Below are 27,512 nucleotides of genomic sequence, written 5' to 3' on the forward strand. Positions count from 1 at the left end.
AGGTGCCAGGGCTCCTTCTGTTCTGTGGCTGTGCCACCCTCCCCTTCAGCTGGATGATGAAGAGCATAGATGGGTGCCACAGGGCACTAGCCCTACTTGCGGGTGCTGCAAGTCAATTTGTGCTCACATTGCATTGTCTAGAACTCAGTCACATGGCTGCACCTAACTGCAGGGTGGGCTGGAAAAATGTCGTTCCTGGATGGGCAGCCACTCAGTGACAGTTTTTGCTTCTCCAAATGGCTTGTTTATTGAAGCACCCAAAAGACATTGCACCCTTGGGTGAAATGGCTGGAGTTGCATGCAGTATTTACAGGATGCCTCCAGGGTGGGATTATATTCTAAACAGAAATGTTCTATGGTTGAAACAATATACAGACCCTTCTGAAGTTCCCCTTCACAATGCCTCCTTGTAATTCATATTATTCAGCTATGCTTGATTTTTAAGATACTTCAGGGGTAAATGTCACCTTTTGGGATTTTATTAATAGTATTACTTTTTAATGAGTCTTTTGAAGTCTCTTTCATTTTAAGCAGCCCGTTTTCCCGAGAGATAATAACTTGCAGTGCCAAATATTTGCATTTCACTTGAAACAAAACCAAGGGTTTGAATGTTTTAAATATAAGCAAATCTAATTCTCCTGTGTCTAGAGAAACTGTATAATGAACCATATGTATGTGGCTTAAGCAGACAGATGTGGGCGACTTCTCTCTCTCTCTCTCCTTTTACTTTTTCTTAAGAATGCTGGCAGAGCTCAAAATTGGCACCAAGTATCAAATATCTCCACCCAGCCAACCAAACCACGGGAACTGGAGCTGAACTGGGGGAGGCCTCTTAGGGTGCATCCAGAAGTGGAGCTTTTCCTGGTTCTGGCTTCTACTTGGAAGCCCAAGGTGCCAAAGCTCACCTACCCCTATCTCTCAGTGCTTTCAGTCTTTGCAAGTAGACATTGTCCGGAAAATTGTGTTGATTGTTGAGGTTGACTTTTGCGTTCATTCGGAAGAGAGAGGGTTCCATGCCTCTGGGTCCTGCAGCGAGATGGCCCCCTAGCTGCTGACAGAGAGGCCCTGAGCTGCCATTCCCACTGCTAGAATGGGTCTTCCTTTGCTAGTGGCCATATGACTTTTTTTTCTTACTCCTCTCATAGCCCTCCCTACCCCAGGGTCACCTTGACCTCTGGCTAGGATTACAGATATGGCCTTAGCTGGTTTTCTTACTTTTAGTCTTCCCCCCTCTATTATCCTCACTGAAATGATCTTTCCGTAACTCAAATCTGATTATTCAGTGTCCTGTTTAATACTTAATTGTGGCTTCTTATTATCTTCTAGGTATAGTCTAACCCCCTGAACCTGGAGCACCTGGAACTTCGTGATCTGGGCCCTGCTTTTTTGTCTGGATCATCTTGAGACAACTTTACTAACATCCTCTCTGTACTGGCAGTTTAGTCTATGTAGCTTAACTAAACTACTTTTAGGATTTGGCTATTTTCTTTCATTTTGGGGGTCTTTGTCAATGCTGTTCCTTTCGCTTGCTTTGCCCTGCACATTCTGTAGCTTTGCCTCTAAAACTTGAGTGTGCTTCGTATCACCCAGTAGGCTTATTAAACTACAGATTCATGGGCTCCGCTGCGAGACGTTGTGATTCACTAGGTGTATTTCTGATGTGGGTGGTCTGGGGGGCCACACTTTGAATAGCAAAGCTCTAGAGAACCCTATCTTACCACACAGCATGCACTTCACTGTTTTGAGATTGTCTTTTCTCCTAACCGGACCGTAGGCTTACTGGGGGGAAAAATCTGTTTGCCCATCAGGGTATCCCTAGTGACCAGTGTCTGGGATATTATTGGTGTTCAGTAAGTATCTGTGAAAGAATGAATGAGTGGGTCACTGTTTATGCAGCAAAGTTCAGATCATTTTGCTTCTTGTAGTGGATCAGCTTTCTTTTGGAATATTTCAGCCGAAGGATATATGGAATGTGATCTACTCCTTCCATATGCCATTACCTGTCCCTGAAATACTCACCTAATGGATATGGAACTTGAGAACTCCCCATAGAGATCAGACCATGGGTGAAGCACAGGAAGACGGATAGGGACTTCTTTTGATCTCAAACTTTACATTATGAAATGGACTCACAGGTTTTCTTTCATTAAGCACAACATAGAGTAGTGTTTCTGCATTTCTTTCAATATAAGGCATACTCCTGAACTTACTAGAGCCTGTCAAAAAGTGGACCTCACCTCTCTTGGAATCTTCTAAATGTAGAATTCCAGTGCAGGATCCTTGTCAGCATGCTTATGTGACATTCCAGCTCCCAGGAACTGCATTATGGAATTCTGACCGAGTTGTATGAAACAATTACAACGATATACCTAACCATGTGTCATCATAGGATGTTTTACAGTGAACATTTTCTGCAATTAAAAAATTAGTTTCTCTCATTAAAAAAACAAGTGGAGCTCACGCTGCTTCTTAGCACCCATGATGCACCTGCCAGGGACTGTATGCAGGATAAAGGAATGTATGATACAGTTCTAGCCCTCCGAGTTGAAACCTGAGTGAAGGTAGCCAGGAACACAAAATGTTCAAACTGTAGCAATACTTATCATAATAGAATTGATATTTTTTAAGGCGCTCAAATCACTTGTTAAGTTGCTTAAAAACAGGCAGCGAGAAGCAGGGGGAAAGAGATGGGCAGGTTAACATGTTTAGTGCAAGCCCATAGAAGGGCCGCGCTATGTGTGGGTGGCACAATGCTCGTATGTCCTCTTTCATTGTCGTAAGGCCTTTTTGGTTTTAGGGAGCAGGGGCTATCCTTGCCAGCTTGTTTTCTTAAAAAGGAGGCGGGATTGGTGTTCTTCCCTGTGGCCCTGAGAAGCAGTTCTTGGTCATCGATGCCAGTGCTGCCATCAGCAGGCCCTTGCCCTAGTTGCCTTGAGTTTGCTCCACTGTCCACTTATTCTGCTACCAACAGCCATCATCAGTCCCTACTCTTTCTAGCACTCTCCCTGCCACAGGTTCTGCTATGCTTGATCCCGGCTCCCTCATGACTTTAAGTCCCACCTGGTCCTCACTCTACACCATGGCCCATACATTTACAGAGGGGCGTCTGTTCAGAGTTTGCTCTCTCTGCTTGTTGCTATTCACGTCCCCATAAAGTGTGAGCATGTGGGCAACCAGAAACCTGCAGAGAGTAAGCAAGGAGGAGCCTGGATTGTAACAGTCCTAAAGGTCAGGTGGAGAAGGCGGATTTTGTTATTAGGCAATAGGTCATCCTGTAAGCTTTTAAATAGAGGAATCAGTCACTTTCTCCTGTCCATTCTGGATTTCTGCTGTCAGAATAGACTTGAGACCTGACAACATGCAGGAGTGAGGTTATGTGGGAGAGGAAATAGAGTGAACAGATGGTCCTGGGATTGGAGAAAGAAGAAACATGGGCCTACGTTAACAACAGAGACTGGACATGACAGCTTCAGTTCTGAGAAGGAATGAGTGGACTCTAGGGGACTAGTAGCTTCCATGTCAGAACCGGGAAACACAGCAGCCACCACCCAGCCTTCGTTCTCAGAAAGCAGTGGGGCAGAGCTTTCCATCTGTGTCCTGCTGGCTTCATGAACCATCTCTGCCTGATTAATTGTTCGCCCATGAATGTCTGTTCTTGTGTCTCCTGTCCAAGTCCAGCCTTTTAGGTTATTTTCCTCCAGCTGTTTCTGTCAGTGCTCACCTGGAGGGCAGTGCTCTTGTGAGCTCTAAACATTATTGTCTGGCCAGAAATCCAGTCCAGCGCATGCTGATGGCCTCCACCCTCGGTTCTGCCCCCGGAACCCACTCAGACATCTGGGTTTGTTTAGAAAGTGCCGCTGGAGCATTTGACTTTGGCTCTGGAATTTGGTGGTAGTGTTTTGGAAAGTTGTGTGGTCCATCGGGTGCGCAGACTGACGTTAAATCTTCCATGCTTTAGGTTGTTTCTTACCACAGTGAATAGGGGTTTTCTGAAAACAATTCAGATGGATGCAACTCGATTAAAAAAAAACTGATATGCAAGAGCTTGACTTTGAACAACAAATAAAAAAGAAGACAATTATTTGTTGACCGCAGAGGTTCACTGAAGGGTATGGGCACATCCCTTAAGTTCTCTGAGTCTCGGTTTCCTTATCTGAGAAAAGGATAATGATACGTGCTGTGTATTGCACACAGTATGAAAACTTTGAAGATGACATCTAGGTTAGATCACAGCTCAAAATTTTATGGTCTCATTTCTTCTCTGAGTGTCGGCAGAGGAGAGCCACGTGTTCTGGGAAGAATGACTTCCTGGAACGGGGTGTGTGTGCTGGGGGAACAGGGCACAGATGGTCTGCTGTCTTTTCTGGGGACAGTGAGTAGAATGCCCTCCTCATGAGTAATTCTTTGATAGTGTGTTGAGAAGTGGTGACACGATGGCTTATTAGCAGTAACGCCTCTCCCTTTCTTTCCTAGTGTCCTTTTGTCCTGAAGGCTCACCCTCCTCTGTTCGCGTCTCGATTCCATGAGTGGCCCTTTGCAGCAGCACCTTAGCGTTAGTGTAGATGGGAGGGGTGGAGCAAAGCCCTGGTCTCCTCTTCCCGGAATCGCCATTTTTGCTGCTTTCCCCTCTGCCTGGGCCAGCTGTGTTTCCTCCTGCACCATTTCTCTGGTTCTCTGCATCCTTAAAGCCTCGACTTTGGCTTGCACGCCCCCTAGTGGCCCTTGTGATGCACCCCAGTTACCTTGTTTGTGGTACCATGACAGCTGTTGTCTCCATCCATTCCTGTTATCAAGTATTAACTCAATTTCACAAATGTGGGATGAGAGGTTCTGTGATCACGACTTGCCACTCAAGTAGGACCTGGGGAGGTCAGATTTGAATTGGAACTTTTGATTCTGAGATTTATACAATGTGAATGGTTTAGAGAAAAAGACAATGTGGTTATAGTTTTCTAGTTTTTTTTTAATGGTTTAAAAAGAATCTAGATTAGTATCTACTCAGCTCATCTGAAAGGATTAAAATGTGAATATTTGAAGATAAGAGTGATTGTTCTTTTATCCTTTCTCCATTACATTGGAAAAACTTTCATCACTCACCGAGTGTTCAGTATTTCCTGCTCAGTCCTCTTAACAACTTTGGGGAATACCAAAAATGTATAAAGCATGTCTGCCCTTCAGAGGTTTGCATTCCAGTTTTGAGATGTATAAATTTATTCCCCTTGAGGAAAAAATAAATATAATGTATGATAACTTAGTGATTAATATTTCTACTTTATCCCACTAACAAGAGGCTCTCTGAACATTTGCTTATTTATTTTCAAAGTCCTTTTCAGTGGAGAGAGAACCACAGGATAACAACAGTAATTACCCAGATGAACCCTGGAGGATAACAGAAGAGCAGCGCGAATACTATGTCAACCAGTTTCGATCCCTTCAGCCCAACCCGAGTTCCTTCATTTCAGGTAATGAAGTCTGACAGGTAAGAGCGTGGCTCCCAGATCACTGTCTCTCGTAAATAACAATGCACATCTTGAGAAATAGTTCACACAAAATGAGTACAACCACCTTCTGTGGCTTCAGTTTGTTTTCCTCTAAGATCGATTTTCTTATCAACTATAAACCATGCGGAAAAACACTTGGCAGTGACATTTGGAAAATTATGTTTCATTTTCAGAGGAGTTACAAAGGAATTTTGGGGGAACCTGGTCCAGACCCTGTGCTTTATTAGCTGGAGCAGTTCTTCAAATGATAGAGTGTGGCACCAAGGCGACATCTTTAATTGCTTACTCATTATATTAGTTAGAGCAAGGATGTAGTATAACCTTCTAGAGTTAGTATCACAGTCTCCTATGTTATATACACCTTAGAAATTCAAATTCTTGCTCACTTTCTTTGGCTCAAGAGTTTGCCCTCTGTTTCATTCTGAGAGAAATTAAAATAAGGGAGGAAAATTGGCCAGCATTTTTATGCCCACATGTCAGTTCTTCAGAGCTGTCTTCAGAAATATGTATTCCTGTTGCGTTCTCATGTAAAATTCAAGCTGAGAGGAATTGATTTAATTCCTGTGTGCCTACGTTTTACTGGGCCAAAGACTAAACAGAGTGAAATAATAGAATCTGGAAGAAAAATTCATAAAACTTTCTTTTTATATTTTGATTTTGAAGAATAACAGTATGTCCTTGATAATTAAAATCTGACATTGACGTTAGGACTAAGACTAATTTTCTGTTGTGAAATAAAGTGTGTAATTGATATATAGTTGTATAATTGCAGACGTCATTTTCTGATTGGTGGTAATGGATTTATTGAAGGCAGAATATTGTAGATATGACAAATTAATGTCAATAACATGATTTAAAAAATGGGCAGAAACACAGATCGTACTGACTACTCGCCAGTCTTAAATGCGTTTCTTCAGAATGTATGCAAATGATTAGACAAATACAAATAGGTAGCTGTTAGGAATGTTTTTATTTTCTTTTAGCTTTTTTATTTTGCAGAATTTCAAATATAGATATAACTAGAGTGGCTAGTATAACAAACTCCTACGTAACCATCACACAGCCCCAATGATTTCTTTTTTCCTATATCCTCTCTCAGCCCAGATGGTTTTGAAGCAATGACCAGATTATTTCATTTGAAAATATTTCAGGATATACCTGTAAAGATAAAGGCTCTTTTAAAGACATAATCACAGTTCATTGGCACATGTTAAAAAAATTTCCTTAGTATTATCAAGTCTTCATTGTTCAGATTTCTGTGATTGTCTCATAAATGCCTTTTTAAAAAAGTTCAGTTCTATCAAGGTCAGTTGGGGTTCATATACTGCAATTAGATGATGTCTCTCTTTAAAAATATCTTTATTTAGATATTCACATACCATAAAATTTACCTGTATAAAGTGTACAATTCAACAGTTTTAGTATATTTGTAAAGTATATTTACATTTTAAATTTAGAACACTTTCTTTCATTAGCCGCCCCCCCCAATAAACTACCTACTTATTAGCAATTATTCCCCATTCTTCCTCTCCCACCTTCCAGCCTCAGGTAACCACTAAACTACTTTTTTCTCTGTAGATTTGCCTATTCTGTCTGGGATTTTCATATAAATGAAATAATATTATATGTGGTCTTTTGTGTCTGACCCCCTTCACTTGCATAATGTTTTGAAGGTTCATTGGTGTTGTACTACATGTCAGAACTTTATTCCTTTTTATGACTGATTAATATTCCATTCTGTGGATGTACCACATTTATCTATTCATCAGTTGATAGGAATTTAGGTTTTTTCCTCTTCTTATCTATTAAGAATTATGCCACTATGAATGTTTGTGTATAAGTTTTTGTGCAGATGTATGTTTTTATTTCTCTTGGGTATACATACACCTAGGAGTAGTGGAATTTGTGGGATCATATGGTAGCTCTATGTTTAACCATTTGAGGACCAATCAGACAGTTTTCCAAAGTGGTGGCATCATTTTACATTGCCACCGGCATTGTGTGAGGGTTCCAGTCACTCCACATCCCTGCCAAAACGTGTTATTATGGATTGTCTTTTGATTATAACCATTCTACTGGGTGCGAGGTGGTATCTCTTTGTAGTTTTGATTTGCGCTTCCTAGATGAATAATGACATTGAGCATCTTTTCATGTTCTTATTGTCCATTGTATATATTCTTTGGAGAAATATCAGTCTGAGTCCTTTGCCATTTTTTCTTATTGGGAAGTAAGAGTTCTTTATGTATTCTAGATACAAGTTCCTTATCAGAAATATGATTTGCAAATAATTTTTTCCGATCTGTGTCTTGTCTTTTATTTCTTTGTGTCTTTTGAAGCAAAAAGTTTTTAATTTTAATAAACTGATATCCAGTTTATCTAGTTTTTCTTATTTGTGCTTTTGGTGTCATTTTTATTTGTGCTTTTGGCGTCATTAAAGTAAAATATCATTGCCTAATTTGAGGGCATGAAAATTTACGTCTATCTTTTCCTCTAAGAAGGAATCTATATTACATTATTATCTCTTAAATTTACGTCATTGATCCATTTGAGTTAATTTTTGTATAGTATGAGGCAGGGGTTCAGGTTTATTCTTCTACATGTGAATATCCCATTGTCTCAAAACCATTTTTTGAAAAAAACTATTTTCCCTCCATTTAATTGTTTTAGCATTCCTGTCAAAATTCAGTTGATCTAAATGTGAGGGTTTATTTCTGGATGTTAATTCTATTTCACTGATCTATATGTTTAGCCTAATGCCAGTGCACACTGTCTCGATTATTATAGTAAGTTTTGAAATCGGGAAGTGGGAATTCTTCAACTATGTTTTCAGTTTTATTTGTTTTGATTTCAATTATTAGGGATTGTGTTTTTAAACTTGAATTTTATAGTTCTATAAAATATTCACATGGTTCTAAAGTCACATCTACAAAACAATCTACAAAGAAATCTAACTTCTATCTCAGTCCTCTGTACGTTGTTCTTTCCTGTCCCTCTAGGTAACCACCTTTTCTACAATTTATCTGTGTGTTTTTAATAATAAAATCAAGTACATGTATGTGTGTGTATCTGTATATTTGTGTGTGTATTCTTATCTCTGTCTTTTCTTGAATAAATGGTAGCATACTATTTATGCTTTTCTTCACCTTGCTTTTTTCACTTAATAGTATGTCATGGTGATTATGCCATAGTTGCATGTAGAGATATTTTCCCTTCCTTTGTACAGCTGTGTACTACTGGATTGTGTGAATGTGCAAACATTTATTCAGCCTGTCCTCTATTAGGATTATTTCTAGTCTTTTGCTGTTACAAATATTTGTTGTGAATAGCCTTTTGCATGCCTTTTTATATTTTTGTCAATGTATCTTTGGATAAAGTGATTTTGTTAGATACTGCAAAACACCTCTTCATTGGCATTGTGCCATTTTGTCATCCCACCAGCATTGTATAAGAAGCCTATTTCCCCAGTCTTGTTAGCAAAACATGTTAACTTTTATTCCTCCCCCCCATCTGATAGGCAAGAAATCATATCTTGTGTGGTTTTAATTTACAGATCTTTTATGAACAAAGTCAAAACTTTTTTTATATAATTAAGAGTTATTTGCATCTATTTTTGTGAACTCTCTTAGCTCTACCCATTTTTATATTGGGATAGTGCCCTTTATTTTTTAAAGTCTATATATATTCGGTGTGCTACCATTTTATCCCTGATGTATCAATGTTATGTGTGGCTGTAGTTTACTGGGCTCATTGAACGTCTTCCTGTTTTAGTAACAAGTCTGAATCCATATTTTGACGACTGACTGCTGACAGCTTTTAAACCCGCCCTCTCGTGCCCCCCATGTGGCTTCCCAGCAAGGTCTGAAATGGCTGGAAAGAATGAGGAAAGGAGGCTGGCTTGGGATTTCTGTGGTGGTTGGGGGTGGGGCTGGGGTGAGGGTTCTATCTCATGATTTGAACCGTCACCAGCACCAGAGGAGGGAGCACTCGGGCTTTCTCATTTAGCTTCCTCCTTTGGCAGGTGGCAGCCAGGGCACACCTGAACTTGTTGGCTGTCAGCTTTTCTATGGGCTCTACATAACCTCTCTGGGACACCATGGTGCAAGGCCAGGACTGAAGGCCAGGCCAGGCCTCTAGCTGTGGGTTTGGGCCTAGTGTGATTTGAAGAAAGGCTATAAGGAAAAAGAAGAATGACGTGAAGGGAAACTGTCTTTATATCTATAAAAATAGCTAATAAATAGGCTTTCAGGACACTTTTGACAAATGTTTGACAAGGTAGTTGCATTGATGACCAATAGTCATATGTCAACATTATTTCCGGGATGATTTTGGGGAGAAGGCTCATTGGTTTATAGGGCCCTTTGCCCTTGATCTTTAATAATCTATCAAAGGATAATAAGTCTGCTTTAGGGTCCATTATAATTCATCATTTTGGGGCTAATTAAAAGACTTGTAATTGCCATGGAATGACTTTTGACTTTATCAGCTTAAAATAGAGCTTGGGGCTTTGATTTGACTATTTCTGTTAGAATTGAGGCTTTTGAACTATGAAACTGTTCAGAGAACTGAAAGCAAAAAAATTTCAATCTCAACAATGATTGGGTCAAACATTTTAAGTGCAGTTGGTACTTGCAGCTATGTAACATGTAAAATGGTTTTCAGTTGATTTTGATTGCGATTGCTCAATTTACGATGAATAAAGTAGAATAGGTTCCTGGATAAGTTATTAAAGAGCCACCAAAGATCTTAAATCTCACAAAAACTCTTTCCCAAAATGCCTGTCTTATCTCTGTGTGATGAAATTAATGGTGTTAATTTTCTTCATGTTTTTCTATCATGTTTTCTACCATGATCATGTATTACTTTCTCATTAAAAGTTCTTGGCAGATTTTTACTTGAACTTTTTTGAAATTTGTCTCTTGAATTTTCAGTAAAATTTTGCAAATTTTCAGTAAAAACGAAGCAGGAATTAATATAATTCCCATGTCATAATTAGTATTATGTCATTGCTTCTTTTGCCATATTCTTATTTATATATTCCTTTAAAATCTGTTTACATGTTTTTAGCCACATGATTTATAGTCGCTTTAATAAATAAATGTTGTGTTTGTGATTATATGGTAGTATTTGCTGAATGAAAGAATGGTAATTTATTGACATTAAATATAAAAGCTGCTCTAGATAAGTAATTAATGATTTATTTAAACAATGAACTCTTGACAGGTTCAGTGGCTAAGAACTTCTTCACTAAATCAAAGCTTTCCATTCCAGAACTCTCTTATATATGGTAAGTACAATTAATGCCAAATAGTATGATACTGTTATCCATATTCATCCATTAGCTCCTCCTGTTGCCTTTTAAAAGTCTTATCTTTTGAACAAAGTGAAAGAGTGGATAGAATTTAGATTTTTGTTGCTGTTAAGATTAAATAAGTTATTATTTGAAAAGCACACTATATGTTAGCTGTTATTAAAGAGTAATTTTTTGTCCTATTATAGGTCCCTTTTCAGTATTAGCAACCGTGTGGGCATACGAGAATTTCTACCTTGCATATTTTATTTTCAGATTTTTCTACTTGTGATGCAAATAACCAGAGGACCTCAAAAAGCTATTCTTTATAATATTTTATGAGGCCAGGTGGACAGAAGGTCCACAAATGTTTTCAAATTAAGTTAAATTTGACTATTCTGGCTGCCTCTGAGCTTCATAAATTCAGCTGTTTATCAGCTGGGCCCTAATTCAGACTTGTAGCTCTGGTGTGCACGGCATCTTGCTGTGAGTGGGCCACCGCCCTGGCTCTAGAAGGGCTGTGCCCAGACAGTCCAGGGGGCCCCGTTTGCATTTATGGAAATGCTCACTGTCTCTATACATTCCTGGCCGCATGTGGGCTGTTATTCCTCACGACTGGGTGGGAGACCGTGCTGCTATACATATATAATTAAAACATTGGATTATGTATGCAAAGCTTTTTTTTTCACAAGGAGTTGCAAAAATTATGATAGCATTTCAAATTGCTCATCATGTTTTGTGCATTTTATTGGAAAACTATTACAATAATCCTTGCGCGTGCCCAGGTACCCAGGATTTTCAGCTGGATGTATTCTTCAGCAATATATTCTAGCATAACTCTTTTACAACAAGCCTTTTCTTAAATTTTAAAGCTGGGAAAAGAAATTATTTTCAAAAGAATACAATGCATTTTGGCAGGATTCCCAGTCTTAACCATAATCGGCGTGAGGCTTCTGTCTTTTTGTTGAGAACTATCTGTGAAAACTGAATGGTCCTCTCCCCACCCAGCCCTGGAAGCAGTTCCTGGATTCCACATTGGGCGGGGTTGGGGGGGGGGCGGGAAGCTGCCATTTCAGGCACATTCTTAGTATTTGAGGGGGGAGGAGGATGTGAATGGCCCAAAGGAAAGTAATGGAGTTGTTTACCTTTGATATTTTTTTCCTTCAAATAGTAATACCTTTCTAGTACAATTTTATATGTCTTTTCACTCTACTTGTCCTAACACAAGTATACTTGTCTCTCTGTACACCTGGTTGAGCTTATTAGGGTCTTCATTACTTTGGCAGATAGGTTTCTTTTGTGCTGAGTAAATAGGTCTGTGCCTTTCAGTGGAAAACAATGACTGAAGCAAAGATAAGCCTTTTCGAGACTCTGCCTTTCTTCCTTTCTGTCTTATCTGGTTCCAACCTTCCCTAGTTGCTAGAGTTTTATCTGAAAACATTATTCAACCAGTATTTATTGAGCTTACTTACATTTTCCCAGGAGGGAATTCTCAAGCTATTTTTTTTTTTTGATACAACATTTATGTGACTTGAAAAGTTCAAGGCTTTTCCTTAAAGCTGAAAAATGCAGTGCTTATTTCTGAGTGCTGGTAACTGTATAATGGACGGACCAACTGAAGAAGGGTCGGGGCCAGCCCTTCCTCAGACTATTTGGAGCACCGAGTCTGGAGCTCGTCACACCGTGCATTTACTGAACAACTGTCACCTAACTGTGGAATCCTGGGCATTATTTTACTTTTTGTGCCATAGTTACTTGTCTTGTGTACTCAGTAGTGTAAAACAGACCTACTAGAGAACCTGAAGAATTAAAATTTTTATTTATAAAACGCTACCGATGCCAGTGATCTCAGTCATTTTTCTTCCTCCATGTGGCCCCCTGAGATTTCATGTGGCTTTGGGGACCCTGCAGGGTCACACCAGAGAGCCTGAGAATTGTTTGCCTGTTTAAGACTGAGTAAAATTACCTCTAAGCCCCGTGTTAGCTACTCACGACATCTGTTATATTTAGGGAACTTAGTGACGCTGACTGTGATGGCGCCCTGACCCTGCCTGAGTTCTGTGCTGCATTTCATCTCATTGTGGCCCGGAAGAACGGCTATCCACTGCCGGAGGGCCTCCCTCCAACTCTGCAGCCCGAGTACCTACAAGCAGGTGAGGCCTCATCGTAAATCCTAAACCCTAGGCATTTTCCATCCAAGCCTAACAAGAAACTTTTCGTTCTTAAATGGTGTCCAGACACTTTGGGGAGTCGTTTATATCTACAATTATAGTCTTTTTACCAATATTAGACTTTCACACCTTATAAGTAATGGGATGATCTGGGTGTGAGTCATCTGTTATTCCCATTCTGGTATTCTCTGGATGGATTTGAACTAAAGTCACTTACCCTTTCATGAAAATTGTGCCGTAGGCAAGTACTAAATCTCCTAGCTGATATAAAATGAAGAAGAACTTCCTGTACAGCCAAGTGCTGACTTAGCTTCTTTAGGCACATCCCATTGTTCCCATGCAGCCTTGGGGAATGAAATGAAATAGAACTCTTATACCTAGTGAAAAAGTTAAAAAATCAAATGCAGTGAAATCTGCAGTGCTGTAAGCTTAAATATACACTTGATGGATTTTTACATTTGTATATACCCATGTAACTGCAATTGGATAAAGATATCGAACATTCTAGCATACCAGAAGGTTGGAATAGAACTCTCTTGTCTTTCTCTTTGATAAAACAGTTACCCTACAAACCTTTGGAGAGGAAAAAGTCATGGTGATCCAATGTTTGCATCAATTCCTTTGGAAGATTGGACAAATTAACAGTGTCTCTTGCCATTTTCAGAGGCAGTGGGCAGTGATCTGATTTCTGTTACTCAAAGAAATATAGCTCCCATTGACAAGGTCCAGAAACAGCTGGCGCTTTCAGCAACCTTTCTCACTTTTTAGGCAAGGTCTCTTGAAAACATGAGCTTAGTCATGGATAATTATTGGCAAGAAGGAGCAGTGTCAAAAGAAAATGTGATTAGTCATTAATAGAGTATAAATTTTGTGGTTAGATCTGGAAAAGATCTTAGATTATCTTGTCCCCTCCTTATAACAACACCAGATACAAAGTGGCCAATGACTTATCTAAGTCAGTCTTGGGGTCTCTGACTTTGAAATAAAAAGTTTGTTATTTTCTGTATTAGGTAATGAGGCGGTGAAAAGGGTTCAGCTGAGATGTGAGGGCAAGAGACCAAATATGTGGCTAGTGCCAGTGACAGGTAACCATGTTGGGGGAAGAGTGACACATTCTGGGATCTTTCCCAAATGGCTTCATAAAACGTATGGAGGGCTCAGCAAAACTACTACTCATTTCAGAGCTTAGACTTTGCTAATAGCAGTTGCTTTCTGGTTATAACAGGCCGCAACTCCGGCCTGGTACCCTACCTGGCAGGTTGGGGGAGACCTGCATGGGTCCCCTGAACTAGTTTGCAATTGGGTAGCATGATAAACTACTATTTCCACTTTGGTGTCTCTGTTTCCCTTTTTTTCTCTCTCAATCCTCTCTCTCTCCCTTTCTCCCATTCCCCCTTCCCCTATCCTCTCCCCCTTCTCATCTCCCTCCTGGATTGAGGCAAAGAAGGACCAACATTCCTGGGGCTGTCTTGGTGACTGTATGGCTGCCATAACTAAGTCAATGCAGGGTCATCCAGGAACCCCTTTTCCTGGGAGTGGGGCCACGTGGGGCTTTGTCTCTTTAATAGGGATGAACATCTAACTAATGGATCAAGATCTGCTCTGGGGAAATTTAGTTATATTTAATGCTGTCACTGTTTCCTCTTGCAAGCCCTGCAGAGTCCTGTGTAAACTTATCTCCTGTGCCTCCACTTAGCTTTCTGTTTTTGGATCGCAATTAATGGTGTTTTATTGTTCTGATACAGTATGGCCATGGAATCTATGCCAGATGTCATGACTCCTTGTTTGAGAAGTCACTTTGTAGGTATCCAAGTGTTTCATGGGCTGTTCCAGACATCACTGCTAAAATTTTTACAAATTTGAAAGCCCAGAGAAAAAAGTGTTAATAGAAGCTGCCTCTTGATTCCTTCACTGCTGCCAATAGCTGGCTTTACCTTGCTTATGCAGTAGAGGGAAGTCTTTAGCCCACCAGCAAGGGGCATCTTCCTTCATTTGGAATGCAGCCCCTTGTTTCTTCCTGGTCTTCTGTGGAGGGTGTCAGTGTTCATTTATATAGAAACAACCGATAAATCTGTCATATACCCTTCAATTAAACAAAAATTGCACATTTTCAGAGCTTGTGGGATTATTCTTAAATAATATTTATATAGTTCTAACAAAAAACATGAAAGACCTCATAAAACCCCATCAAACTCAGTGACAGTGTATTTTAGTCAAAGCCCGAGGGTTAGCTGTTAATGCTTTTTATCACCCATGTTAATCTTTGTTTATAGCTCAAGAAAATGGCCAGAACTGTCTAGATGTCCTCTGTGCTTTTGAACTTTGAAATATGAGTGGTTCTGTTGATTTGGGGGTTCGTTTTTGCGATATCTCACTTTTTAAAAACTTAGCTCTTGTTCCAACATTTTTCTAATTGATCTATATTCAGTCTTTTAAAAACATCTAATCCAGTTTTTGATAAGGTTGGTGAAGAATATAAATTTAGTTTATACTCATGCATTCACAACTATGTATAAGATTATTTACAATAAAATAATGAAACAGGAATTGTATCTGATTTTCCCCCCACAGTGAAAATTAAAGGGCAGAATTGGAAAGGAAAAGTTGGATTATTTGGTGGCTTACTCATGGGCCTTTTGATATTTTCATTTCTAGGTGACTGGGTAGATTCTGGTGTAGATTTCTACTGTCATTTGTTAAAAATATTTGAGTATTTGCTATGAGAGGCAACATGTTATTCTCTCTGGCCAGAATGCTATATAAAAGAGTTCCCACCATCATGGAACTTGCTAGCAGTTAGAAGATTAATGTTAAATAAACTCACATGTGTAGTTGGAGCCATCGATAGGTGCTATGATGAAGTGCAACTGCAGTACCATGGTGCATGACCTTGGGGAAGACGTCCTTAAATGTTTGAGCTGATATGTGGAGGATGAGCTAAGGGCTACGTAGGTGAAGAATAGGGAAGAGTGGGCTCTGGAAGAGGGGACAGCAGGTATGCTGCCGAAACCCTGAGATGGGGCTTGGAGTAGGGGGGTATATATCATTCAGGCCACAGGAGCTGGACTGCAGAGAGCTGGGGCTGGAGGGGCTGGGGATGAGGCTGAAGAGGAAGGTGGGGAACAGAACATGGGTAATGACTTTGATGTGTTTCAAGCAGGGAAGTGACAGTCAGATTTGCTGTTTGGAAGGATCATGCTCGTTGCCAATCAGAGAGCAAGGGTGGAAACCGGAAGACCAGGTTATGGGAGCAGTCTAGTCAAGAAGCGCAGGCGGCTGGGACTGGAGAGGTGATGGTGGAGGCGCGGAGATGAGGACATGCTGAAAGATTTAGCAGTTAACTGATGGCATTTGTAGGTTTTGAACGTGTTAGCTTTCTGCCCGGCAAGATCCCCTTGCACATTTGTGATGTGGCATTCAATACTCATCTAATTCTAGTCAGATCACTGGTTGGTAAACTAGAAAGAGAAATCTTATCTCAGTTAAACTCGCTCTTGGGCTGGATTGAGGAATGGTACTTGGAAAGCGGTTTTGCTGTTTTTACCAAGAAAAGGGTGAGACCTGGTATAGTCAGAAATCATCAGGGCCCATGCTTTGCCCCACCTGCTATCAGTGAACTTCAGACCAGAGTAAGCAAATGAACAATTTAAAGTGCTTGTACTCAGCTGTCTATAGTTAGCTATTACTCAGTGGCCAGTGCTTTACTGCAGAGGGAAGTTGGCATTTCAAACCTAGGTTGGTGTGGGAGGGTGAGAAATTATTAAAAATGCTGATTCATTTTTAACACGATTAAAAATTGTTTTTTGAAACGTGGTGAAAAGGGTTCCTAGAGCTGCTTTCAACCTGTGTATGTAGGCTTCCCCACACCTACAGGTAGTTCTTGGATATCAGCAAGGTGTCAGAATTCAACTCAATTGTGACACCTTCTGCCTGGAGATAGAATCAGAATCCACAGGTAAAGGGCTTAAGACTGCCCTCCACTTCAGATGCCAGTCTCAAGTCCAGGTAGTTACCTGCGCTTCTACTTGACTGGCTACAAATCAGAGGTTTTCACAACCCTCCCTCAGATTTGATTAATTTGCTAGAGCAGCTCACAGAACTCAGGAAAACCCATTTTCTCACTAGGTTACTGATTTATTACAAAGGATGCTAAAGGAATAGCCAGATAAAGAGATACAAAGGCTGAGGTCCTGAACAAAGGAGCTTCTGTCCCTGTGGAGCTTGGGGCCCAGCACAGCAGCACACAGAAGAGTTCTGGTTCCCCAGCCTGGAAGCTCTCCAAGAAAGGACAAACAAGCCATCCTTCTGGGTTTTTACGGAGGTTTCATGACGTAGTCATGATTGACTAAGTCATTAGCCATTGGCGGTTGACTCTACCTGAAGCCCCTCTCCATCCCCAGAAATTGGGCTGGGGCTGAAAGTGCTAATCCTCTAACCACAAGGTTGGCTCCTGCTGGCAACTGGGCTCCCACCCTTAGGTAGAGTCCACAAGTTACCTCATTAACCTAGTAAGAGACATGGTAGTTGCTTTCGTCACTTAGGAAATTCCGAGGGGTTTGGGGGCTCTGTGCCAGAAATGGGGATGAAGACCAAATATATATATATTTTTTATTATAAATCACGGTATCACATATGGCATTAAAATTTTGGTTTCTTAATAGCTTTTCTTGACAAGTTCGATTTGTAGCTTCTGTTTATTGTCTACCCCAATCTGCTTTTCCTCTTTGGAATATTGACAAATTTTCTAGTTGTTGAGACATTTCTTTTTTAATTACTTTTTGACAAAGTGGTGAAACAATCCACTTCTAAGAAATAGCATGGCTGTTAAGTATTAGCTTACCAAGTAGCATGATTTTTCCTCATGCAGATCTACCCAGCTACTCAACTAACAGCCCCTGTCCCCGTTCTATGTTAGAAGAAACCCATAAGGTGATTCTTATTTCCTCTGTTATAAATCAGCAGGAACTTGTGCTCTTACTTTTGTTATTCCTGCCAACCAAAAGAAACGAGCATTTCATAAAGTTTTCTTGGGCACATATCATTATAAGATCTTGTCTATTTCCAACAATGGCTAAAATGTAGTAGTAGTTCCTTAGTTAATGTTTATAGTATTAAAACTATCACCATAGTTACTTCTGCTTAAAAATTATACTAGTAGCATAGTTGAAACTTAAGTATTGTGATAGAGATGGTGAATGTGGAAAATAACTACTATGTTAGCAGGACTATTGGCAGTTTAAGTCTCAGCTCTTCCATTTACTGGCTATATGACCTTGAGTTAAATTGCTTAACTTCACAGTTCCTCAGTTTCATCATGTATAATATGGGAATGGTAGAAGTTCTAGGTTATATATATAATGAACTTAAAATACCACCTCAATGTGATTAGTACCATAATGAGTCAATAGGAACTAGCTGATTTTATTATATTTAACAAGCACAGAGGAGCTTTTAGAAAACAGTGCCCGCTATGACTGTAGTATATATCGTTATATTTTCTTTTTGTTTCTTCTTAGCTTTTCCTAAGCCCAAGTGGGAGTGTGCTTTATTTGATTCTTATTCTGAGTCAATGCCAGGAAACCAACAACCCCGTGACTTGAATCGGATGGAGGTAAAAGATCTTTGTATGTTAATGAGTTAAGGATGCGTGTAGAATTAAATCTATTAGCTTATGTTCTTTACAAACTGTAAAATCCACTTTTATGACATATTCTCTTCATACTTAGTATGTTGAGGCTCAGCCTTTCAAATCCAGATACCTGATATATCTATAATTATCTTTTTTTCCCTTTTCTCTCTAAAACTGGATTTGGTGAAACAAGCAAAGCTGTCTCTTGACTTTCTAGAGATGAAATTGAGGTATAGCCAAACTAAGCCAGAAAAATGCTAGCCAAGTTACTTACTAACCAAGCTTTAATTCTGAAGTAAACATTGTAAAGTTGTATTTTTAGTAGCTAAGTATTAACAAGGTATAATGAACCAGAACAATTTTGAGAGGAGGTTTGAGAACTGTATATGAAGGCCCCAAACCACATTTAAAGCTTCCTTCTCCCTCAGGGTTTTTAGCTTTTGGACCAAATGAAGACTGATTTGGATGGTCCCCAAGGGAACCCAGAGAATTGCCACCATGGTGGGCCGTTGATGTAGGTAGGGGTTTAGCCACGGGCTTAGTGGTCCTTCGGTGTGCATCAGTAAATAAGAGTTGTTATGGTTATTGTTAATTTCAGCACTGTTGTCATCATCATTATGATTGCTATGTGATGATAGCTTATGGTGTCTGATGTTCCTGTCCTAAAAAAAATCTGGAAATGTTTAATCAATGGAAGTTTATTCATAGGCTTCCATTACAGTTCTCTGATCCTAGTTAAAACTGTCTCAAGATAATAGAAGTCAAAGGTAGGATACTGGACCTTTTTTTTAATGTCTCGTAACTGTGTGTGATTATTTATTCTTTCACATGAAGCCCTTGTATCTACTGCGTTGTAGATGACATTCTCTGTTCCTCTGAGTGAATCAAGCCTGCTTCTGAACTGCTCCCTCTGAGAACATCTCTTGACCTCTCTGCTACTCTTTCTTTTTGTTGTAGCCTCTGTTACTCTCCTCAACAGATTTCTACTCATAGGAAAAAGATGTAAAGAAAAGTGATTTCAGGAGGAATGATAGATGTGCATTTGAAGAGTTGGGCTTTTTAAATTTCTTTTTCTGTAGAATGCATATGATGGAGAAACAGAAACAATATTTAGTCACTTTTCATGGGCTTCAGTCTATTCTTGGGCTGCTGGCAGTGTCTGGAGAGGTTTGTCTTTCAGGCCAGGCACCTCCATAGCTCTCTTAAGCAGTTGGTGTGTGTGTTGTGTGGTGTGGTGGCAGTGGTGGTTTTTGCTATGGATCTTTTTGCTTATGTAAAATTATGAGGTGGTTTGGTGATTTACTAAAAAATGTCATCAATTCTTAACCTTTCTAGACAGATGTTCCAACTTGCCATGGTATCAGGTGGTTTTTGCCCTTCCAACAAGACAAATAATGCTGTTTTTTGAGAAATTAATTACTGACTTATACATACACAGGGACCTTATGTTCAGCTACTTTTATGTATTTTTGTATTATTTCACTGGCTCCATAGTCTACCTTGTCTTTGCCCTAGACAAACAAGAAGCAAAAGGACAACAAAAATCTCTTTCCCAGAAAAGTTGTTATTTTGGAAGATGTGGTGCTTTTAGATAATGATGTAATAAACAATTCAGGGGTAAAGTAATAAGGTTAATGGATGGTTTGGCCATTCAAGTAGTATAGGTCAGATTTTAATAGCTAATGATTAAATGTTTCATGTTCTTCTAAATTATTTCATTCATTGTTCTTTCTGCCAACCTTTGGATCTCTCATGAATGCATGCATGTAATTTAAATAGATCTTGATACCAGCCCTGTGAGGGTTGACTCCATATGGATATTTGTGTTGTGAATGATGCTATAGATGATTCAGGTCATGAGAAGTTTGCTCAGCAGTACACCTTTTTCTAACGGCAGCAGATCTGTAACCATGTTCCATCAAGAATTAAAGATTATAATTTAAGGTATATTCTTCTTAAGCAATGTTTCTTAGATTACTGAATTTCTTTTGTAAACAGCTTTACTGAGATGTAATTCACATACTGTACTCATCTAAAGTATACAATACAGTGGTTTTTAGTATATTAAGTTCTGCAACTGGCCTTTTGAGCCACACTTCTCTTGCTCAGGCCCGCTTCTACGTCTGAAAGTGTACTTTCTCTTCTAATAAAACTTTTCTACTGAAAAAAAAAAAGTTGTGCAGCCATCACTGTAGTCTAATTTTAAAACATTTTCATCACCCTAAAAGAAAACCTTTACTCATTATCATTTACTGTGCCCCCTCCCCAGCTTCTGGTAGTCACTAATTTTCTGTCTCTGAATTTGCCTATTCCAAACATTTCATAGAAATAGAATCATATAATATGTAGTCTTTTGGTGACCAGCTTCTTTCACTAGTATAATGTTTTAAAGTTCGTTCATGTTGTAGCATGTATCTGCATCATTTTTTTTTTATTCCCGAATAGTATTTCATTGTGGATAAGCCACATTTTGTCCATTCTTCAGTTAGTGGACATTTTGGGTTGTTTCCACTTTGGGGCTGCTAGAAAAAAAAGTACTGCTATGAACATTCATGTACAAGTTTTTGTGTTAACACCTTTTTAATTCTCTTGGGTATATGCCTAGTTGTGGGATAGTTGAAACATATTATAACTTATGTTTAACTTTTTAAGGAACTACTAGACTGCTTTACAAAGCAGTTGCACCATTTTATGTTCCTCTACCAGCCAGCCATGTCTGATGGGTCCAGTTTCCCCCATCCTTGTTAACACTTGTTATTATCTGTCTTTTTGATTTTAGCCATCCTAGAGGGAGTGAAGTGGTCTCTCATGGTTTTGATTTGAATTTCCTAATGACTAATGATGTCAAATATCTTTTGGTGTGCTTGTTAGCCATTTGTATATCTTCTTTGGTGAAATGTCTATTCAGATCCTTTGTTTATAAATTGGGTTGTTTATTATGAAGTTGTAAGTGTTCTTTATATATTCTGGATATAAGTCCTTTATTAGGTAGATAATTTGCAAGTGTTTACTCTTTCTTTGGTTTTTCTTTTCCCTTTCTTGATAGTGTCCTTTGCAACACAAATGCTTATTTTGATGAAGTTCAATTTATTTTTTTTCTCTTATTGATTGTGCTTTTGGTGTCATATCTAATAAACCATTGCTTAATGTAAGATCATGTTTTCTTCTAAGAGTTTCATAGTTTTAGGTCTTACGTTTAGGTCTGTGATCTATTTTGAGTTAATTTTTGTGTATGCTGTGAGGAAGAGGTCTGACTTCATTTTTTTTGTAAGTGATTATTTAGTTATCCCAGCATCATTTATTGAAAAAAACATTTTTTTCTCATTGACTTGTTTACACCATTGTTGAAGATCATTGATCATAAATATAAGGGCTTACTTATGGATTCTCAGTTCTATGCCATTGATCTATGTGTGTGTGTATGTATGTGTGTGTGTGTGTGTGTATATATGTGTGTGTGTATATATATATCATTATATTAGTACCACACTGTCTTGATTACTGTAATTTTGTGGTAAGTTTTGAAACTGGGGAAGTGTGAGTCCTTCAGCTGTTCTTTTCCAAGAATATTTTCGTTATTCTGGGTCCCTTGCATTTTCATATGAAGTTGAGGGCCAGCTGGTTAAATTCTGAAGAAAAGTGAGGAGTGCATTGAATCTGTAGGTGAATTGGGGAATGTTGCCATCTTAACAATATTAAGTCATCTGACCTATAAGCATGAGGTGTCTTTCCATTTAGATTTTAAAAATTCCAACTATTTTTTTTTAAGGATTTCATTTTATCTACATTTTCTACTCCTAAATCATTTCGTTCTACTAAGGTGGGAGAAGAAAATGAAAGGAAGGCACTGTTAAGATACATTTCTTGTTCCAATGGAGATAGTAGACTTTGAATAGGAAATCACATCTGGCTGCTTCATTGTAATGCCAAGTATGACCTACTTGAGGATTGTTAAATCCTAGATCGGGTTCCAGCCAAGCAGCACTATAATGCCATTTGGAATACTTTAAAAACATAAATATTGTTTATCATTCTGGGGTTGTTCAGATGCCAAGAGAGTTAAACCATTTAGCCGTTTGGAGCACCTAGGTAGCTCCAGGAATTTACCTTACTTCATTTTCAGTTTTTTTTTAAATAATAATTTTTCATTTATAGTTGGCATACAATGCTATATTAGTTTCAGGTGTACAACATAGTGATTAGACATCTCTATAATTCACAGTGATCACCCCAATAAATCTAGTGCCCCTCTAATGCCATACATAGTTATTACAATATTATTGGCTATATTTCTTATGCTATACTTTCTATCTCCATGACTGTTTGTAACTATCAATTTGTACTTCTTAATCCCCTCCCCCTTTTTCACAGACCCCCCTCACCCCCCTTCTGTCCGGATAACCCTCAAAATATTCTCTGTATGTATGAGTTTCTTTCTGTTTTTTGTTTATCTTGTTCTTTAGATTCCACATATACATGAAATCATGGCATTTGTCTTTCTCTACCTGACTTACTCCATTTAGTATTTTACCCTCTAGGTCCTTCATGCATCCCCTTACTTTTAGTCTGTGTGTGCCTTTTAATCTGAAGTGAGTCTCTTGTGGGCAGTATATGTAAAAGTCTTGTTTTCTTATCTGTTCAGCTACTCTCTCTATTGATTGGAGCACTTAATTCTTTTTCATTTGAAGTACTTGTAAATAGATATATAATTATTGCCATTCTTTATTCATATTTTTGCTACATATTTTTTCTTCATCTTAAAGAAGTCCCTCCAACATTTCCTGTAATGCTGGCTTGGTGATGATGAACTCCTTTAGCTTCTTCCTGTCTGGGAAGCTCTTTTTGTGTCCTTCAATTCTACATAAAACTTTGCTAGATAAAGTAATCTTGGTTGTAGATCATGGGTTTTCATCACTTTGAATATTTTGTGGCAACCCTTCTGTCCTGCAAAGTTTCTTTTGTGAAATCAGCTGCCAGTCTTATGGGTGCTCTCTTAGAGGTAACTAACTACTTTTCTCTTGATGTTTAAGATTCTCTTTGTCTTTAACCTTTGGCATTTTAATTATGTGTCTTGATGGGGGCCTCCTTAGGTTCATCTTGTTTGGGACTCTGAGCTTCCTGGGCTTATATGTCTATTTTCCGTCATTTTTTCAAATAGGTTTACAACTTCTTGCTCTTCTCCTTCTGGTACCCCTATGATGCATATGTTGTTTTGTTTGATGTTGTCCCAGAGGCTTCTTATGTTATCTTCATTATTTTGGATTCTTTTTTCTTATTGCCATTCCAATTGGGTGTCCTTACTTCCCCATCCTCTATAAGGGTGATTTGATCCTCTGCTTCCTCTGATCTGTTAATTCCCTCTAATGTACTCTTCATCTCAGATATTGCATTCTTCATTTCTGACTGGTTCCCTTTTATAATTTCCATCTCCATTTTTATGTTTTCTATCTCTGTTACAGTTCTCACTGAGTTCATCTACTTTTTCTCTAAGTTCATTGAGCATCCTTATAACCAGTATTTTGAACTCTGCATCTGGTACATTGCTTGTCTCTGTTTTGGTGAATTCTTTTTCTGGAGTTTTGTTCTATTCTTTCAAGTGGGACATGCTTCTTTGTCTATCATTTTAGCTGCCTCCCTGTGTCTGTTTCTTTGTATTAGGTAGGGCTCCTAAGTCTCTCGTCTTAGTAGAATGACTTTTTGTGGTAGGTATGCTGGACTAGGCAGTCCCTTGGCACAGACCTGAGAGGGGTCCAACTGCAGACCAAGTTCATCTGCAGCCTGGGCACCTCCGGGGCCACCTGGTAAGAGTCTCCAAGCAATCCACAGATGGCTACCACCCATGCTGGGCTTATAGGTGCCATAAGGGGTCAAGTCCAGATCTCTCTTTGAGAGATTTTATGAAAGTTTGCAGCAGGAGCCAACACAGCCTGTTTGTAGGGAACAAAATCTCTGGAAGCAGCTCGGGTGGGTCCATCCAGCTGGGAGAGGCAGAGTCTCAGGGACTCTTCAGGGTGGAGTAACCTGCGTTGTCCAGGTTGGTGGTGCCTGCCTCTGCAGGCTGGGAGAGGGGAGGGCTCAACAAAGGAACAATGAGTTCTGCCTGACCTTTGTCCAGGAGCCAGACTCCCCTCCGGCCCTCACCATGAAGCCCGACTGCTCAGCACCTCCCTCTGTGTCCATGGCGCCTGTTGAGCAGCTGCCTGGCGCTAAAGCTCAGAGTGATCAAGTATGTCAGCGAGTAAGGCGGGGTGTGGGCCCTTTAAGAGGAAGGTCTCCACTTCCTGTGGTCCTCTGTCTCACTGCTTCACAATCTCTGCTGGTTTTCAAGTCAGAGGTGGTGGGAACTTTTCTTCTGGCACCAGAACCCTGAGCTGAGGAGCCCGGTGTGTGACCAGGACTCTTTGCTCCTCGGGTGGGGTAGGTGGCTCTGAAGCCAAGGTAACCCTCCTGATTCTCCATCGTTACTTGCTGTTGTGGCCAGCTGTATGGCATCTCTGCCCTGCTTACTATTTTGAGGTGACTTGTAGGACTTCTGTTCAGCCAGGCTTCTGGTGGCTCTGTGTACTCTTTTCTCTGCACTTTTGTTATAATTTTGGTGTGGTTGCTAGAGGAGCCATGTACAGCCGTCTACGCCATCTTGAAAATCTCTCCCTTAAGTTTTAAAATTTATCTTTATTTGATTTTTTTAATATGTTGAAAGTAAAAAGAGTACCAAAAGGCATATAGTGACAAGTCCTCCTCCCATCTTTTTCCTCTATTGACCCAGTCACCCTTTAGTTTTTATCTTTCTAGAATATATTTATATAGCAAGTATGAATTATATTCTTTAATCTTATCAGGTCTTAGAGTGCATGTTAATTGAAACTTTATAAGAAATAAATTTATAGTGAGTAGGTTTTGAAACAGAATTTTAAACTAATCAATATTTGATCAATTTGAGTATATAACTTATACTAATAAGTGAAGACTTTCCCCATAAGTGAATTAGGAGAAAATTTTGGTCCGTTCATCAGAAAAATTTTTGTGACATGACAAGCAAGCTGTTTTTTTAAAATCTTATTTTATTAGTTTCAAGTATACAGTACATTGGTTAGACACTTATATAGTTTATAAAATGATCCTCCTAATTGCTCTTTCTCTCTGGCTCTCCACCTAGCCGTGACATTTGAATCGGGGTAGAATACCCTCTGCATAAGAGATACTGGCAAATACCCACATTTAGGGCCACTTGTCAGAACCTCTCTCTGCTTATGAAAAAGTACATAAAATATAGGTTTGTTCTTGACTGAATGGGCAAATGCTGCATAATTCTTTGACCAAATCCCACTCCAGATTCAGATTTAACATGTGGTCTATATACATATGCGTCAATCTGAATTGTTATTTTTTTCCTGTGTGCATATAAATTTTTCAATATAAATTAACTTATACCTCACTAGGAACCTAAAAAATGTCAGGGTTTACTGAAGATAGAAATATTGGCAAGATATATAGCTTTAAAACATTTTCATCATGTGCACATCACTTAATATCTATTCCAATCTGTGTAATTAATTTCCTTTTCTTTTCTAAGAAGCTCTCTATTAAAGACATGGATGACTTTCCTGTTCCTACGCAAGATGTGACTGGTGATGACAAACAAGGTATGAAAATTATGAGATTTCTTCCTTAGAGGCCATTCTGCCTATGTTTCTGTATTCACTTCTCTCTCTCTCTCTCTCTGTTTTTTTTTCTTTTTTTGATTTTATCTCATTGGTTTAATTTTTAGAATCACATAATATTGTTTTCTACTGTTTTTCACTTCAAATTTTTATTTCCACAAATTACATGATTTGACTAATTTCATGGATTCTAAAAAATTAAATCTGAACATCTAACGTCATTTATAGCATTGTTTCTGTGAGAAAATGTATTTTGAGTTCTAAATATTTAACTTACAAAGTAAACTTGTTAAAAATCCGTTTTATTTTTTTATTCACTTCTCTTCAAGTGGTTGGCTTTTAGAGCATAAGAAGACAGTGTTCACTATATGAACACATTTGGATGGATTAAATAGTTCTAATTGTTGTCCCAAAACAATAGTTCATAAAGTAACAAAAAATTGTCCAAAGCCCCCCAGTTCATTGACTCCCTTACTGCTGACCATCAGGCTATCTTGACACCTTACATTGGAACCAGATCATACTAATTAGGAAATGAGTGGAAGAATTGAGAGCTTAACATTTTATGTTGGCAGGTATGATCCTAGGACCTCAGTATAAGTGCGCATTTGTACACAGGTCTAATCCATGAGGAAGTTATCTCCTGGAGAGTTTCTGTCCCTGGGCTTTATTCTCTGTAACCGTGGATGTGGGGCTGTGATATGGAGCCTATGAGAAACAGTGCAGTGTTGTGTTCCATGTTATAGTTACCGTCAAGCAGAGATGAGTTGGCCTGGGAACGTGTAGAGGAACATTCCCCCCACCCCCCGACTCCATGCTTCTGTATAATGCTGTATAATCTACCAGGTCCATCCTCATACGTCCTCTTAGTCCTCACAAAACTACATGGAGGCTGATATGTTTATCATCTAAAATTTAGACATGAGTATAGACTGAAGTTCAGGCAGTATGAATCATTTGCTTAGTAAGAAAAACAGTGGGAATAAGAACCAAGATTTTCCAGATTTCAAGCTAGTATTCCTTCTCTTATCTGATAAGGACTGAAAATCAGTGGGGCGATTTCAGGTTTTATTGTCGAGGCCTGCCATTGATGCAGCTCTGCACCGGAGTTAAACATGAAAAGTAAATTTTCCATTAGGAAACAATAGTTGCACTCTATTTAAATATTTGCTCAGGAGAGGCAGATAGAACTGGATATTGTCTGCAGCAGCGTGTACTCTGATCACTCTATTAGTGGGTCTTAGCCTTGAATGCACATTGGAA

General features: G+C 39.1%; 1 protein-coding gene across 11 annotated transcripts in view; it reads left to right on the top strand.

Annotated features, from left to right (window-relative positions):
* Positions 1-27,512, top strand: part of REPS2 (RALBP1 associated Eps domain containing 2) — a 182,900-nt gene that overhangs the window by 74,681 nt on the left and 80,707 nt on the right. For 10 of the 11 annotated variants that reach the window (XM_016126371.2, XM_016126372.2, XM_016126374.2 and 7 more), the window contains exons 6-10: positions 5,324-5,462; positions 10,722-10,785; positions 12,799-12,941; positions 18,476-18,570; positions 26,162-26,231. In XM_016126371.2, coding sequence (XP_015981857.2) covers positions 5,324-5,462; positions 10,722-10,785; positions 12,799-12,941; positions 18,476-18,570; positions 26,162-26,231 — 511 coding nt within the window. The remainder of the gene's footprint in view (positions 1-5,323; positions 5,463-10,721; positions 10,786-12,798; positions 12,942-18,475; positions 18,571-26,161; positions 26,232-27,512) is intronic. The other variant, XM_016126373.2, reaches the window with a different exon arrangement.

The sequence above is a fragment of the Rousettus aegyptiacus genome, unplaced genomic scaffold (assembly GCF_014176215.1).
Source record: "Rousettus aegyptiacus isolate mRouAeg1 unplaced genomic scaffold, mRouAeg1.p scaffold_m13_p_9, whole genome shotgun sequence".
NCBI lineage: Eukaryota > Metazoa > Chordata > Mammalia > Chiroptera > Pteropodidae > Rousettus > Rousettus aegyptiacus.